At 39.0% G+C, this 18019-nt stretch overlaps 1 protein-coding gene across 4 annotated transcripts in view; it reads left to right on the top strand.

Annotated features, from left to right (window-relative positions):
• Positions 1–17708, top strand: part of wde (windei) — a 56382-nt gene extending 38674 nt beyond the window's left edge. For 2 of the 4 annotated variants that reach the window (XM_067774770.1, XM_067774772.1), the window contains exons 2-5: positions 6069–6258; positions 6383–10379; positions 11370–11770; positions 15819–17708. In XM_067774770.1, coding sequence (XP_067630871.1) covers positions 6117–6258; positions 6383–10379; positions 11370–11770; positions 15819–16303 — 5025 coding nt within the window. In that variant the 5' untranslated portion in view covers positions 6069–6116 and the 3' untranslated portion in view covers positions 16304–17708. Of the gene's footprint in view, positions 1–1379; positions 1680–6068; positions 6259–6382; positions 10380–11369; positions 11771–15818 lie in introns of all 4 variants that reach the window. The other 2 variants (XM_067774771.1, XM_067774773.1) reach the window with 2 other exon arrangements.
• Positions 17709–18019: the final 311 nt, after the last annotated feature.

Here is an 18019-nt window from a genome sequence, read left to right as displayed (position 1 = left end):
TCCCTACTCAGGGCAAACGTACCGGGATCTATTAAGATCCCAGTTTTGCCAAATTTGATTAGAAGTCCGACACTGGGTTTGTAGTCATCTATCGTTGGCTTGACGTTTAGTATTAGCGGTTGGCGTTCTTTGTAAGGAAGAATCTACTTTGTCGTGACCTGCACATAAAGTTCGTCTGGGATCTCTTATGATCCCATTTTTCCCAAATTTGGTTAGAACTCAGACACTTTGGAGTTTTTAGCCATGTATCCTTTGGCTTGACTTTTTTAGCATTAGCGTTCTTCGTCAGAAAAAACATACTTTGTCCAGGCCTGCACAGAAAGTTCGTCTGCAATACTTTCCCTGTGTCCCGGGACCCAAGTGAAGTGTACACGGTCCTGTTAGGTCACCTCTTGAAGGCATCGGCGTAAGTTTAGTGTTAGTTCACAATTGAATGAGTAAGAGCTAAGCGATTTGAAACCGCTTGGCTGTCGCAAGAAACCAAACCGATCCATACCTGCGGGGAAGATCAGCATAAAGTTGCTGTCCGAAACTGCTGTGGTATAAAATAAAAAATTTAAAATTATACATAAAAAGGTTTGAAATAAAAATGTTGAAAAGATATATTAAAAAAAATATATTAAAAAAAATAATTAAAAAAAAAAATATACTAAAAAATTATTTAAAAATAAAATAGAAATAAATTAAAAAATTATAAAAACAGAATATAAAAAAAAAAAAAAAATACAAAAACTAATTAAACGAAATAGAAAAGGTTTTCCTCTTGTTTTTTTTTTAATTTATTATAATTTTGTTTTATTTTTTTGTAATTTTTTTATTTTATAATTTTTTTAACAACATTTTTTTTCTAATTTTTTTCCCTTATATTATATATATATATTTTTATTATTAGTTACTATACTCATTATATGTACTTTTTATACTTTTTATTAGTTTTTTATTTATTTACTATTTGTATTTCTTATTTTAAAAAAATAAACTTTTCAGGTCTTTTATTTAGGAAAAGTAATATTTTGTTAAAAAAATATTTTTTTTTATTGACATTATATATATGTTGAAATACATATGTTTTACATAAGTACATGTAAATACGTATGTATGTAAATATGTACCCATATACTCTCAACGTAATAGTTCTCCTCAAAACTTGTCAAACGACTTGCTTGCGGATAAAGCCATTCATTAATTTGCACGTACGCACACAATCCACATACGTTCCACATACTCGTGTGCAACATAACATAGTCTTACATATGCCCTGACCTAATTACTTATTTCATATCTGAGATACGAACGGCTAGTAAAAGGTTATAGTCGATATATTAGTCCAATTTCTAGAACCATACGTAATCCAAAATTACTTCGTATTATGTTTCCAGGAAAAATCGACATCGTTATACGAGAAACTTTTATAAACGAGCAATCGAGTTTAATCATCGGCGACAGCCGACAACAGCCAGTCTGTTAAAAATTTACTGCTTGCTACATTTTTAGTTCTTTGCCTCACTTGAAATTGGCCGGTTGTGTTTTCGTTTCATTTTCGTTGCTGTACCATATTTGTGTTGGTTGTTTTATAAGGGGTGTGTGTGTATATATTTTTGTATTGTAATAGAGCGTTCGGTATTCACACCAACATTGCTGATAGTTTTGAACCCGCAAGCGAAGGCTTAAGCGAAATTGTAAGTTCAAAAAATCTTTGATTATTTAAATTTTTTTTATATATTTTCAGATCTTTTCTTTTTATTCATTGTTTGCATTTTTGACATTTCATTGTTTTTTATGATGTTTCAAAATACTATCTATTTTGCTCATTTCTCTTTTGTGCTCTTTTATTGCGCACATTGGCTTTGTTTTCTCTCTTTTTTGCTCTTGTTCACGTTGATCCGTTTCCGTTAGCCGCTTCACATGTTTGATGCAATTTTATTGTTTTATTTTCTCTATTAGTCTTTCTCCTTTGTTAATTTAATTTTGTTCTTCGCCTTATTCAGTTCTTTTTTCATTTTATTCCTAAAGTAGGTAACGCGTATTGCTTTTGTTGGTATGCTATTTTTATACCCAGCTGTACTTGTACACAGGGTATTGTAACTTTGATTGGATAACGGTTGGTTGTACAGGTATAAAGGAATCGAGATAGATATAGACTTGCATATATCAAAATCATCCGTATCGAAAAAAAATTTGATTGAACCATGTCCGTCCGTCCGTCCGTCTGTTCGTTAACACGACAACTTGAGTAAATATTGAAATATCTTCACCAAATATGGTACACGAGCTTATCTGGACCCAGAATAGATTGGTATTGAAAATACACGAAATCGGATGATAACCACGCCCACTTTTTATATATATAACATTTGGAAAACACAAAAAAGCTGATTATTTAGTAAATAATACACCTAGAATGTTGAAATTTGACGTGTGGACTGATATTGAAACTCTTGATAAAAATTTGAAAACATTTTTTTTTTGTGATAAAATCAATTTTACAAATATTATTAATCAGAAATCAAAAATCGTTAAACCTATCGTAACAAATTTCGGCAAAGAGGTTGCCTTTATTATAAGGAATGCTTTGAAGAAAAATTAACGAAATCGGTTAAGGACCACCCCTACTTTTATATAAAAGATTTTTAAAAGGGTCGTGGACGAATAAAATACGCTATATCTTTGCAAAAAAGAGCCATATATATGGTATTTCATTTCCCAAGTGGATTTATAACAATAAATAGGAAAAACTTCAAATTAAAAAAAAAAAAAAAATGGGCGTGGCACCGTCCCTTTTATGAATAAGCAATTTTCTATGTTTCGGGAGCCATAACTCGAAGAAAAATTAACGGATCGTAATAAAATTGAGTACACAAATTTTCCCTATAGCAGGAAATATTTCTAGAAAAAATTGACGCGATCGGTTAAAGACAACGCCCACTTTTATATAAAGGATTACATCTTAGCGAAAAGGGCTTTGTATCAATAGAATTTTACTTTCTAAATAGAATTGTAACATTAAATTGGAAAACACTAAAATTTTTCAAAATGGGTGTGGCACCGCCCCTTTTTTGTCTAAGCAATTTTCAATGTTTCGGGAGCCATGGAAATCCCCATATCTGAAGGAAAACTACATTATTACCCGTCCAAGGTCATTGGTGTTAGCCTCTGTATCCTTTTTGCTCCTCCTGAACGAATATTAGTTCAGAATGGAACCATATGTATGTATATGTATTATTGCGCAGCCTATTAAGCACACAAAATAAACAACAACAGCATTTCAAGTGTACAGCTGGATATGTAATCTTCGGCTTCACCCGACTTCCTTACTAGTTTTCAAATAATTTTAATTTAGTCTCATTGGCTTTCAGCGAACACTATTTTTGTTGATACGTTTTAAAAAAGTTTCCGACAGTTGAGTGACAAAAAATTTGTTCTATGAACGGCGAGTTGATAAACGAAATAATTACCGATTCTTAAATTCTAAGAAAAGTACTTTTTAAACTATTTTTCACACTTCACTAAAATATTAAGATGAAAAATTGTGCTCATAACCAACCCTTTAGTGTGCCAAAGAACTGTCAGATAGCCGAATAAACACGTTGAGTGGATCCAAAATACTCAGCGGTGCACTCAAGTAATGATATCTATCTAGATCAATTTCCGGTCCACAGAGTGGCTCCGTTGATTTGGGTTTTTGTGGAAAATTTTTGACAGCTTACCTCCCTTACTTGGTTGCACTTACAAGCCAACCTAATAAAACCGCACTGCGTTTTTAAGCGCACGCAAACAACCGACGTGTTTTTGCCCCAACCGAAATAAGGATACGTTGCGACAATGTAAAGCATCTGTGCAAACGTCAAACTGAAATATCACGCAGAACAAAAATTGGAAATCGAGTTATGCGGCAGTTACCCACCGACGTGTGCCGTACGTAAGGACGTTTGTCGTACGAAGCACGTTTGACCGAACTCTCAAGCCCGTAGGAATCCAATGTGTGCGTCTGTGTACATGTACATAACATATTTGTGTGTGTATTGTTTACAGATAAGCACTGTTGCCATTGACCATTTTGCATGTATGCTTATGGAAACATCAACTTTTTCCAATTTAATTTTTGATATTGTAAAAGGCCGGAATACATATTAAATAAGTATAAATAGATTAAATATTTATAATCAGCACTTTTACATAATTATTTCGAATTATTTTCACAATTTTTCAAACTTTAATTAGGCGTTTTTGCATAAAATTGCAAACGGTCAAAAATTAGCGTATACAAATTTACTAGGCAACTATGTCTAGTGAGAGAGCGATCAGCTGACACGTTCTTACGGAAAAAATCAAAATTGTTTTGATTTCTACGTTCCGGGCTACGTACGTACGGGCGTTGTACGTCGGTGAGTTTTCGTTTACATTGCACACTCATAAGATAGGTCGTGTCAGCTGACACGTTTTTGGTACGTACGTTCGTGAGTAACTGCCGCATTAGGTTTTCACGCAGCAAATTCAATGATCGCTCAAAATTAGCACATGCACACAAACAGCGCCAATGGCCATATAACGAACATCTTTTAGAAAATTCAAGTTAAATATTTAAACCGATATTAACCTTGCTAATTTTAGAGTATATCATTTGCAGTAATTAAGAGAAAATGTTTGATTATAATTAATTATTTAGTTAGTTTATTTTTATGTTATCTATAATATAGATACAAAGATAGAAGGCATATTGATGCAATGCAACTCAGTTCTTCGTACTGTTCGTCATTCCACTCATTCAACTGCTTTCCAGTCAATTCTATCTCAGTGACTATCGTGTTACTTTGTATATCACAAATCTAGCAAATTACTTTATACAAATCAGATTTAAGTATATCCAGGTCAACAGCCATCATCCAGTGAGCGCTGTGAGAGGCAGATGTCGCCGTTATGTTTCTTTTTACACATACGGCTAAGGACCAAGCAGCGATATCTATTTTTGAAAAAGGAGGTTTATTAAAGTCAGTTTTGCTAAACTATAGATAAGAAATAAACAAATTATCTGGCTCACAAATTGAACGAGATTCCTATCTGGATTTATCTGGCTCAAATCGTTGTTGTTGGATTCAAATGAAAAATATTTATCTGGCTCAGGATCTATTGTACAAAAAAAAGAAAAAAAGATGATTGACATCTGTATGTTGTATATCAAAACACACGTGGAGGAGTGTTCTAAAGGAGAAAAGTTGTGTTGGTAGATAAACAAACATTATTGTAAGGGAAATACTGTTAGGCAGAACACCCCAGTAAACTTTCGGAGTCATACCCAAAATGTGTTAAAATAATAGTTAACTTCACAGTTCTCTTTGCTTTTTTTTTTTTTTTTTTTTTGAGAGCGACAAAACGCTACTGTGGGTCCCGTCCGTGAGAAGGTTTAATGATGACCTGTATGAGCTTCACGCAAATATGAAGACAGTGCAGCGAATGATATTAAAGATGATGATGCCGCGCTGATAAGATTCACTCCGTTCGTTAACTTTGGACTGTAGTGTTTAGCACAGTACGATAGATAGAAACTCCAACGCGTGCTAAGATAGACTGATTCCGTGGTAATTGGCGCTGTTTGTGGGATCACTTTATGGAACGCCCATTTCTTGTGTCACGATAACGCTACAATATACCGCGCGCTCACACAGCGCCCTTTTTTCCTAGGCAGCCCGAAATTTCTCATTGCACAGGTTATTTCTGCGGCTTAGCTGGAAACCTATAGTGTCAGATGCAGCGTAACGCAATGAAATAACTAATGTTTGTTATTCAACCCTAACAATAATACCTGGTAAAAATTCATACATAACTGTACTTACTGATCAAACCGATCATGTGTTGGTTTGACGCCGATTATATCTGCCGTGTGCTAGAGTTGCCTTACCAGTCTGCTTCTACGAGCGTCTGGATTATTCGCGTATCAAATTCTAGTTTTCCGAGCTATTTTTTTTTTTAATTTTCATTTATCAAATTAAAATACTTCTTTATTTTAAGTCAATACTATTGTTGCTTTAATACTAGTAATACCACACAATTTTTTTCGATTTTTTTTGCAGTTTTAATGCCGATCACACAGTAAACTAGTTTCGAAAGCACACCCAAACATGATGGAAGTTAAACAGAATACACCCACAGATTTCAATTCATTGTCGGCAACCACAAGCAATGGCAAGCCCGATAACATGGATATTATGTCCGAATTAGAAGGAGCAAATAAACTTAAAAATGATTTGCTGAGTAAAAATGGTGAGTAGAATTGTCTCTTGGTAGATTTAAACTATTGGCTGCTGAAGACCCGACTCTATCAATTAAAGGCTTAAGGCTTCACCACCAAAAGAGTAATAATATTCATTTCTTATTTCATTGTCAGATTTGCCACCAAATGGCCTGCTCAATGATGTTTCAAATGGTTTCACCGATGCTGGAGATGGTTTAGATCTCGATGAGCTAATCGATTTGAATGATGCAGTAAATCCTGACTTAGAAGATGTATTATTAGCCGAAGATGAGGAAAGCGGTGCAAATGTTGTTGACGAGCTTCTAGCCGAAGTGGTGCCCAAAGCTGTTGATGTAATTGACGGTAAAACCGCTGAGAGCAGTGTAACAACAGCGTCGTCTAGTCTACACAATCCCGGCGATGATCTTGATAAACTTATTTCAAAAATAAATGATCTTGAAGATTGTATTGAGACCTCATCTGACAAAGATGAATCAGCTGGCGGCAGTAAAACACTAAATGATGAAACAAAACCAGCGCATGAAGTAGAATTAGAAAGTATACCCGCCGAAAAACTAAATGGCGAGAAAAAGGAATGTGTCAGCTTTCAGAAAATAGAGGGCGCTGAAGATATAGAAAGTGATGAAGACATGGAAAATGATGAAGTTATAGAAGATGCGGAGGGTATCGAAAACGCGGAGGGTATGGAAAATGCACAGGATATAGAAAATGCTAAGGATAAGGAAAATGCGGAGGATATCGAAAACGCGGAGGATATCAAAAATGCGGAAGATATAGAAAATACGGAGGATATCGAAAACGCGGAGGATATCAAAAATGCGGAAGATATAGAAAATACGGAGGATATCGAAAACGCAAAGGATATAGAAAATGCGGAGGATATCGAAAACGCAGAGGATATAGAAAAGGCGAAGGATATAAAAAGTGCAGAAAATATTGAAAACGTTGAAGATAAAGAGAGTTTCGATGATACAGAAATGGCTGAGGATCAGCAAATTGATGGAAAGGATCAAATTAATAGCGATAAAAGAGCTGAATTAATGGAAGACGAAGAAAGTGAAAAAGATTGTCTTGCAGCCATAGAAGAAACTGAGAAAGAAAAATGTGAAGAGATTGCCGATGTAAAGAGTACGAATTCTGGAGAGCAAAAAGTTGTGCATAATGACGATGATGTTGAAGATGAAAGAAAAGCGAAAGATACAAAGGAGTGCTCAGCGCTGCAAGCTGATGAAACAGAAAAAGACGGCGAACAGGCGCCCGAGGACGCAGAAGAGGAGATCATAGAAGCGGCTGCAATTAAAACTGGAGTTGAAGGAGAAAAAACGGAACCGATTGAGGATGAAGCTCTTAAAGAAAATATAATAGAAAGCAGCGAAAATCACATTGTAGATACACCGAGAGAGCAAGAACAAAATATTGAGTTTGAAGAGAATGAAGAAAAGAAAAAAAAAGCAGCTGCAGAAGCAAATGCGCAAGGTGCTGGGATAGATGAAGTAAATGAGGTGAGCAATATCGAAAATGAAACGAGTGCAGAAGATCGAACATATAGTTTACACAAGTTAAACGCAATGGAGGAGGATTTAACAAGAAATTCAGATAAAGCAATTGGAAATGAAACCGAGTGTTCAGCGAAGCCATCTACGGAGATTACTTTTGAACCAAAAAAGACTGAAGCACTGCAAGAAAAAGGAGATGATGTTGATAAGGGTAAAACAGAAGAGGTTGCTGACTCTGATGACGATGTCGTGTTCTTTGTCGCCAAAACAGAAGACAAAGAAAATAGTGAGAAGGAAAATAAAGACGAAAAAAGCAGTGAAGCTAAGAAAGAAGCTGCATTAAATGAGTCAGCAAAGACTGCACCATTGCTTGATAGCGACGAACAGAAAACTAAAACCAAAACGGAAGTTACTACGGATACTGGAGATAATCGCGCTGATAGCGATGATGTTGTACTGCTATCTGACGATGATGAAGAGCAAGAATCTTCCAAGCTGCCTGGGCAAAAAAGTAAAGATTCAATAGAGAAAGCCAATACAGCAATAGGCAGTAAAATAGAAACTTCAATTAATGATGGGAAATCAAAAGAAACTAAAGACAGTTGTGAAGCAACACGTGATCTCTTGCAACATAAAGAAAGCGCCGCAACAGATGAGCAAAATAAAGCGGGACAGACCAAGTTACAATTTGATAACTCTGATAATGCTTGTGACAAATTTGAAAACAAAACGGCGATGGCTGCCGGACACAAAGATGATGAAACAAAATCTAAAACATTCGAGGCAAACGATGCCGAAACAAATAGTAATTGCAGTAGTAGCAGTAGTTTATTACAAGAGACACAAGCTCTTGAGAAAACACCTGCAGAGAGTATTGCTGGCGAGGAGGATGGTGAAGCGATTGATGAGCCAGATGCTGATGATGTTGATGATGCGGATGTGGATGCAGACGACGGAGATGATACAGAAACTGCAAGCGCTATAGAATTGGTAGAAGAGGAAGATAGTCATACAGCTGCAACTGGAGATGAGAAGGAGGCGTCAGCACCACCTGCCAAACGTCCACGTTTGAGTGTTGAAATTGATGATAGTCTCATGAAAATCGATGAAGAAGAATCACGCTGTAGTAATAAATCAGGCGAGACAGCGCTAAAGGAGACTACAACAACGGATGTGTTTGATGTAATAAAAATTACAGATGATAGTAATGAGGCCGTTAAAGAGGATAAAAAAATGAGAGACGTACCGCTGAATAGCGCTGTTAAACGTTCACATGAATCAATAGAATTGAGCGCGACTGAACAGGAAGTGTCGAAAGATGATAGCGTAACAGAAGTGGCTAACAAAAAGTCGAAAATAGAAGATACCGCAAGCGCCGCCATAGTGGAGACAGCAACAAAGAAGGAGGAGGATGTAAAAGTTCTTGAAAACGTTGCTGTTAAAGCAGACGAAAAGTCAGTGAGTACAGACATTCAAGCAAAAAAATTGGAAACTACAGCGGCTACAAAGCTCAAAGCAAACCCTGAAACCAAGCAAGAAACTGATTTGGAAAAAATTGATTTCGCCAAAGTTTTGCCGCATTTGCGCGCAGTCGCTTCAGACATTCCAATACCATTGTATCCAGCTCCCAAATTCCAAACCTCAACACCACCCACGCTCACTTTAGATTTCTTTAAACGTTTTCGCAAGAATTTCAATAAACTCACCAAAGATGATTTAGAAGAGTTGGTATTGCAAAAGGTCGTCGAAGCGATTGTACACAAAAGTGAATTTGCTGAAATGCGCGAACTAATCGATAAACAAGAAAAGCAAATAACAGCGCATCGTGCAAAAATTGCCGAAATTACTAAACAATTTCGAGATTTGGAAATGGTGCACACGCGTGTTTTAAAAGATATAGAAACTAAGAATTCACAATTTATTATGCCCGTTAAGATTACACGCGCTGTTGGCCTACAAGTTTATGTACCGAGTAAGCGTGGCGCTGACGGTTCATCTGTGGTCAGTCTCTCCTCGAGTCATGCACAATCGACCACATCACCACAACGCAACAGCAGCAGTCAAATGCCACCACCATCACCACCACCACGACAACTAAATACCAGCAACACTACCGTCACTACCGAAACGGTACAACGTCCTGCTAATTCTGGTTTAGCTACAGCTGCGGTCGCTGCGGCAATGAATGCTCGTCGTGGTTGTGTACAAAAGGTAACACCACAACGTCCAGTAACAACTGATAACAGCACCAATCATATGTCGTCGACGCCGTCAATGTCTGGTACATCGACATATCGCCTAGGTGCTGGTGGTACTGCTGCAGCGGGTGGAGGTAATGCTGCGAGTGCGGCTGGTGGAGTTAGTGGTCCAATACCTTCAGCTATAACACAGAGTTCGCCGACAGGAGTTACTGCAGCATCTCAGCCATCAAACAATTTGCCACGCGTATTAAATAAGGGTGTTGCATTAGCGCAACAGCAACCGCAACAACCACAGCAACCACAGCAACGTCCTGGACAACAACGCTTCATAAATAGCGAGCAACAGCGGGCCAATAATTTGCCTCTGCAACATCAAATTGCACAACAACAACAACAACAATATGCACGACAACAAGCTCAAAATATAGGATTGTGAGTATTCTTTTTTCTTTTTTATTTAATAGTTTAACGCAACTATTTTTGCCATATCAGTTTATAAGTGGATCTACCTTTCCTGCATGTATGTTGGCATGGTGCTGTGACATGCACCTTCTTCTTCTTGTAGCGATAAGGAGAACTCTCGAGGGTTTCAGGGATGTTAATGCTGAGTGTCCTTAGCCAGGTATTCCGGGACGCTCCAGAAATAGCACCATTACGGTGATAGCCGGACGCATCATCCGGCAACGAAATGGTATTACCTAATTTAACCTTATAGGTCACCGTTGGAGTCACCAGAACCCCGCCTGCTAAATAAACGGCATTCCTCAAAAGTAGGTGAGGTTGATAATTGAATTGCAGAAGTGGTGGCAAACTCTTGTAAGGGTTGCGCTACAGAACCCAATGCATTTGCCTTGAGTGTTTCACCTTTGTTGCCAGCTAACTTTTCCATCGCCATTGACCTCAATGAATTAGCCATCTCCTTATTTCTAATTTTACTTACTTTCGACACCATCCATAGGCTTTCCTCACTCCATGTGCGACCAAATCATCTCGGCATTGCATAAGGACCAAAATATATACCGTCCACATCAGAGATTTCTACCGGAGTACACAGCTCACTTAACCACGGCCTCAAATACGATGTTTTTACCGAGTCTCCAGTACGAAGATTTCGGTATTATGTTCTTATTGCGGATCTCCCTCTATTCTCTGGCTAAAGTTTTACGGGGTCTTCATGCTGCCGGAGTAGAGGCTATGTTCTGGGAAGGGGTTGTGTAGGGCAATTTATTACTCCTCCAACCTAATAGCAAACGAGGGGCTGGCTGCTTCCAACAGAAACAATAACGAATTACTTCCAGCTCATTGTTGAGTTTACTAAAATATATTTCATATATCTTGCAAATATCAACTAGATTTGTTTATTTACATCAGCAAAATGTCTTACATTAAATAATTAACTATCAAAAATGTGTCTCATTACAGACGTAAGTTGTCTCCGAAAAATGTCGGCACCTTACCCTCACAATCAACACAATACCGTCGTCCTCAAGAGTCACCAAATAATGCATCGCCCAACACATCTGTAGATCATTATATGACTCAATTGAACCAAGCTTCACCTCCAGTTGGAACTGTGACTATTGCATCAGCTAAACCGAAAGAGAAAGCTGTTATTGATCTAACAGATGAGGATGATGTATCTACTGCTGCACCAACGCCAACACCACCGCCACAACAACAAGTACGCCAGCGTAGTCTGAACAGCAACACGCAAGCAGTGCACACAGTACGTAATGTGCCGCCACTAACACGTATGCCCATCAGCCAACAGACAAATGTACGAACGCCAATGGGTATGCACAGGCAAACACATCCAGGAGCAGGTGAGCTTTTGAAATTTAGAATTTTTTTTGTAAAGCTGCTTAACGAAGGTACAAGGGGATGGGGTAGGACGTTGTTAATACTGGCTGATCTGTAAGAACCTCACATAGGTTGAATTGGTCGATAGTGTTACCAGAAGCTGGTTCGACCAAATTAAAATCTCTTATAAAGGAGTAGGGCTTTAGCAATAATTTGGCCAGCGCAGGACACGAGCTCATTCGACCTCAGAAAGTTATGGGGATGAAGAATACTCGCGGCAAAAAAATCGTTCCAGAAGCTGTTGTTTTGTTGTAGGAATATGGGCACTCAAGAGGACTAGTATCAGAAAATGCTAGTACGGGGCCGTACCGGATTACTATCCGGAAGAGGGCTGTTCGTATCCGCAACACTCCCATAAACGGGGGGCTGCGTCCTTTGCCCTCTATCTTCTGCCTCTGAAGGGTCTTCCTTTTGTCCAGAGCTTTTCCGTTATCAGCGCTCGATTATGGTATCGAGAATTGCTCGTGTCGAAGTTCTTCTCAGCGAACAACCTTGCACCTTCTCCCATTGTCTCAGACGGCCCATGTCGAGCCCTTACTTTCCCTCTCGTTTGGGTCGTCTTCCCTTATCGGACTTGCCCAGCAAAGGAGAAGAGCCATCGTAAAGTGACGACGTCTCCCCCTATGCACTTCAGAATTCTGCAGTTAAACTGTAATGGATTAACTGGGAAGATCACGGAGATAGTCGACTACATGAAGCGCCACAACATCCGCATTGCTGCGATTCAAGAGACTAAACTCACAGCAAGATCTGCATTGCAGACCTGTTCTGGGTATAAAGAAAAGATCGCGAGAGCGGAAATGGAGGTGGCCTCGCGTTTATCATACACCACTCTGTGCAATATCATATATTTGATCCTGGCATCGACCGCAGGGACAATATCTTAGAACGTCAAGGCCTATGTGTCCGGTCAGGCGATGCAAACCTAGAAATCATCAACATCTACATCCCTCCTGCCACCTGTTGCCCCAGTGAATACCGCCCTAATATTAGCGCCTAACTCACTGGCAGCAATCGCATTATCTTAGGCGACTTTAATGCCCATCACGATCTATGGCACAACATCCGCATTGCTGCGATTCAAGAGACTAAACTCACAGCAAGATCTGCACTGCAAACCTGTTCTGGGTATAATGTCCACAGAAAAGATCGCATGAGGGAAGGGGTTGTAACCTCTTTGCCGGTGTGGGTAAACTTTGGTCCACCGTAAAGTCCCTATCGAATCCGTCTGAGCACAATGACAAAGTTCACATCGCCTTCGGCGATAAAGTGCTATCGGATTCGAAAAAATGCGCGAGCGCTTTCTGCCGCCAATATGTAATGCATTCTACGGTCGACAAAGATAGACGGAGGGCCAACAGACACGCACATAAACATAAATTCAGCGCGTCACCAATTACCATCACCGCCAGAGAGGTTGGAGATGCCATTGGTCACGCTAAACCATCCAAAGCAGTGGGCCCAGACGGCATAGCCATGTCGATGCTTAAAGGCCTAGGGAAAGAGGGTTTCAAATACTTAGCGCATGTCTTCAGCTAGCCTGTCATCAGCATGGCTTTAGAAAACTCCATAGCACCACCACCGCGCTAAATGCCATTAGCACCCAGAAAAACTGTGGTTTAAATCAGAAGCCCCACGATAGAACAGTACTCGTAGCGCTAAACCTATCGAAAGCTTTTGATACCGTCAACCATGGCACGTTACTGCAAGACTTGGAAGGGTCTACCCTTCCCCCATGTCTTAAAAGGTGGACCGCAAATTATCTGGGTGGTCGGCAGGCATCGGTGCAATTCAGAAACGAAATATCAAAGCCCTTAATTTTTACATATCAAAACTACCTTCGCCACCCCAGCGGGTTAGGGGGTCAGAATATAACCGCGGTAGGTATGCCTGTCGTAAGAGGCGACTAAAATACCAGATTCAAGGGGCTGTGTAGCGCAACCCTTCAGGTTGCCAGCGCAATATATAGCTTCTCCAAACCCAATTGTCAACCTTACCTATCCGCGGCGAATCCCGTTTCACTAACAGACGAGGCTCTGGCGACCCCAAGCTCCTCATGGAACTTGGGGGTGGGGAGGGAGGGATGGCCTGAAGGTTTAATGTGGCCATATAAATCGTTCCCGATATGGTCGGGCTAGCACCTTAATGGTGCTGTGTTACCGGAGCGTACCGGATCTGTATCCGGAAAGGACCATCACATCGATAACACTCCCCAAAGCCTTCGGGGAGTAACCTTATCACTACAACAACAACAACAACAACAACAACCTTCGCCACCAGAAGGAGTTACTATCGTTTCTTATGCCGATGACTGCACAATAATGGCCACAGGCCCGGGCCCGAAGATCGATGAGCTTTGCAACAGAATAAACGGCTACCTCCCTGATTTCGCCTCGCGAAACCTGGCATTATGACCGACAAAATCCTCCGCGACCCTATTTACAACTTGGACGTCCCAAATGTCGACCATTTTGAACATCCACGTCGATGGCACTACGCTACCGACTGTCCTACATCCCAAAATCTTGGGTGTGACGTTTGATCAGGATCTACATTTTGGTGAGCCGCAATTGTTCCGAAAATCCAGAGCCGTAATAAAATCCTCAAACCCCTTGCTGGCAGTACTTGGGGAAAAGACAAAGAAACGCTCATTACCACATACAAAGCAAGTGGTCAGCGATTACATGCTACGCGTCCCCTATATGGTCGCCAAGCCTAAAAACTACTCACTGGAAGAGCTACAGGCCTGCCAAAATACTGCGCTCAGAACCGCCACGGGCTGTCTTCTTATATCCCCAGAACACCATCTACATAATGAGGAGAGAATACTCCCCATCAGAGAGAGAAATGAGATGCTAACCAAACAGTTCCTGTTGAATACCCAGAAACCTGGGCATCCCCACAGACATCTGATTAATGAGCCGCCACCGCCTAGGGCTTTAAGGAGTCATCTCCGTAAGCATTTTGAGGAAATACGGCACCTGAGAACTCAGCCGTATGAAGCAAAAAAACACAAGCAGGTCCTTGGTGAACTCCACATACAGGCGTCGGACCTTTATGCAGGGAATTGCCCGGTGAATCCAGTACTCGGGGAACAGTACCCAAAACTTGCGAAAGAGGAACGCATACTCCCCAGGGAAACGCGAGTCACTCTGGCTCAACTTCGTTCTGGATACTGTAACAGGTTAAACTCTTACATATCCAGAATCAACCCCGACATACAAAATGTATGCCCCGCTTGCAATGTGTCCCCACATGACACCAACCATCTCTTTAATTGTAATGTGGAACCAACGCCTCTAACACCCCTTTCATTATGGTCCACCCCTGTCGAAACAGCAAGTTTCCTTGGACTCCCGTTAGAGGATATTGATGACAATTTGTGATCGGTCGCAGCTATTAGGTGGGGCGAAACATTGCTACAACAACAACAACAACAACAGCCATCGTAACTTTCCGAAGCAGTCAGGAACCGGAAATATGCCATCAGACTGCAAATATTCCAATTGATACGTTCGGCATACCACCTTGGATAAGTGATGTGGGTACTTGTTGATGACCGACATCCCATCACCTTTTTTTTTTAGGTAAAAGGGTGTAGGCGCAAGCACCTAAATTGCTTAAGCACATATCCTGGGGACTATGGAGTTCGGCTAAGCTTTCCCGCCATGGCTAAGATGAGTGTATTCTAGTTCTTCTTCGTGTAGCGATAAGGGCACTTTCCAAAGGATTTGGTCCGTTCCGGAAACTAGCACCACTAAGCTATTAGCCTGACCATCTCGGGAAGGGTTTTATATCATTCAGGTCATCCCATCCCCTGTTCCAGTAAGGAACTTTGGGTCGCTAGAGCCTGATGTGCAAAAGATGTGCGTGATACATTCATATTTGTAAAGCGGGGAATATTTTTCCTGTGTGTGCTTATAAGCAAAAGCCAACTACGGCGCTTCGCTTCTAAACTTTTAATTCTTTTAAATGCTTTTTTTAACAACACTGATTTATGTTTCTTTACAGTACAAAAAACCAGCAACAGTGCACTTATGTCAAATATCTCTACACCTCCTGGCACCAGCATTACGCGTGTGCATATCAGTTCAACGAGTATGCAGTCAACTCCGCCAGTACGTAAATACAATCATCCTGCACCATTGCCAAATACACCTCCACAACCATTTAGCCCCGGTTGGAAATTACCACCACCTAGGCCCACAATACGTATTAGTAACCTTGAAAATGGTATTGTCATCTCATGGACTATGGAGGATTCAATGGAACGTTATGCAGAATGTGTGACCTATCAAATTTATGCATACCAAGAGACTTTAGGTCCACCAGCGGTAGATTCATGGCGTCATGTTGGCGATGTTAAGGCAATGTTATTACCAATGGCTGTCACATTGACACAATTCCAAGAGGGGCAACGCTATTATTTTGCTGTTCGGGCTGTGGATGAACATAAGCGCTTAGGGCAATTTAGTTTACCTAAAACGTGGAGTTAAATGCATTGCGTGGTAGACTAAGAAATCTGAAAGAACGCGTTATCTGTGTGGAAATTAGTGTGTAGGGGATCGTACTGGGTAGCTGTGCATATTCGCATGAATGATATAATTTTAAAAAACACATATATAATTTTCGAATTAGAGTTAAGTATTTTTTTAATATTATTAGTTATGGGGTTTTACCTTATGCATACAAACATACAAACTAGGGCTCTTGTTTACAATCAATTATTCGGCTAATCGAATAGTCGAGTAGTAACTTTTCAATTAGCTGATATTCGATTTCATCATAGCATGCGATCGACTATCTTTCGAATACTGAGGGTTTGATAAATTCAAGTTTTTGTAATTTAAAAATAAATATTAAAAATTGTTTCCAGTTAGCAATTAAATTTGGACACAAAGCCTTTTCCCTGAATGAATCTAATTTCTTTATTAAAATTTACTTTAAAATCTGCACCAAAACTTTTTTGATACAAAATCATTCAGTTTATTGTTTTTGTTATTATCATTGTTGAGTTTAAATAAGTAATTTCATTTAATTATATAAATATATTAGCTAATATTGAGCATTTCAATTACTGATTAAAAAATATAACTTTTTATTAATTTGAATGAAGAAAGCACAGCTTCATTGGCGGAAGAGCGTGTGTACCTGAACTTAACTCGGTCTCTGTGCGCACATAGAAGCTCTACAATCGCAGAGCTCATTTCAAAATTAAAAAAAAAATATCCGCATTAATCGAAGGTAGTGGTGATAATCGATTATTTTACAAGACAACTTTTGCTAGTCGACTTATCGATCATTGGAATAGTCGATTACCAAGAGCTCTAATACAAACATACAACACAGATATTTATTGTTCATAAACTCGGATTTAACTTTTATTTAACCTAAACAACTTTTAATTTTAATTAAAAATTTTATTTAAGTTTTGTTTGAGTGCAAGCAAAATACATGAATTGCAAGCATCATTTCAATACACATGAACAATGCTTACAAATTTTACCATATATGTAAAAGCATAAACACAATAGAGATTTCGTTGTTTTTATGTTCGCCTTTCAATGGCGATATTATGATGTTGCTTTTGGTGTATTCCATTATTCATGTAACACCATACAAATGCGTAGATACTCTATAAATAATTGATTATTTATAAATAATTCTTATATTAGGTCTCAAATAAATATCAAATAAAAACGAAAAAAAATAAACATATAATGAAATATCGCTATACAATTAATTACTACATACGAAATATGTTTAACATAAGTATTTTTAATCTACATTAATATTATTATCTAAATGACATAAATAATTCTGCAGTATGTACGCTAGTGAGATATGAAAATTATATAAAAAAAAACATTCGAATAAATTCATTTAATTAATGCAAATGAATACTATTTTTTTTATATGAGTGATGATGCTGAAATTCATTAAGAAGGCCACATATCGGGCCTTATACATAAAAGTGCGAGATGTGGATGTTCGAAACATGGTCAAAGTTAACATCGATGTATCGACAATTTTTCGATATTGAGTAATTTTGAAACATCGATGTTAAACATCGGATTTTCATCCGATACTATCGATGTTTTAAAAACATCGATGTATCGTTTGCATCCCTAGATAGGTTTACAAAAGCTTCTTCTATAAAAGGCCAATACTTGACGTCCACGATATGCGTGATTACAGTCGAATCACTTACA

The sequence above is a fragment of the Eurosta solidaginis genome, chromosome 3, assembly GCF_040869045.1.
Source record: "Eurosta solidaginis isolate ZX-2024a chromosome 3, ASM4086904v1, whole genome shotgun sequence".
Taxonomy (NCBI): domain Eukaryota; kingdom Metazoa; phylum Arthropoda; class Insecta; order Diptera; family Tephritidae; genus Eurosta; species Eurosta solidaginis.
Note: the sequence above shows the minus strand (reverse complement) of the source record. Positions and strands in the feature narration are given on the sequence as shown.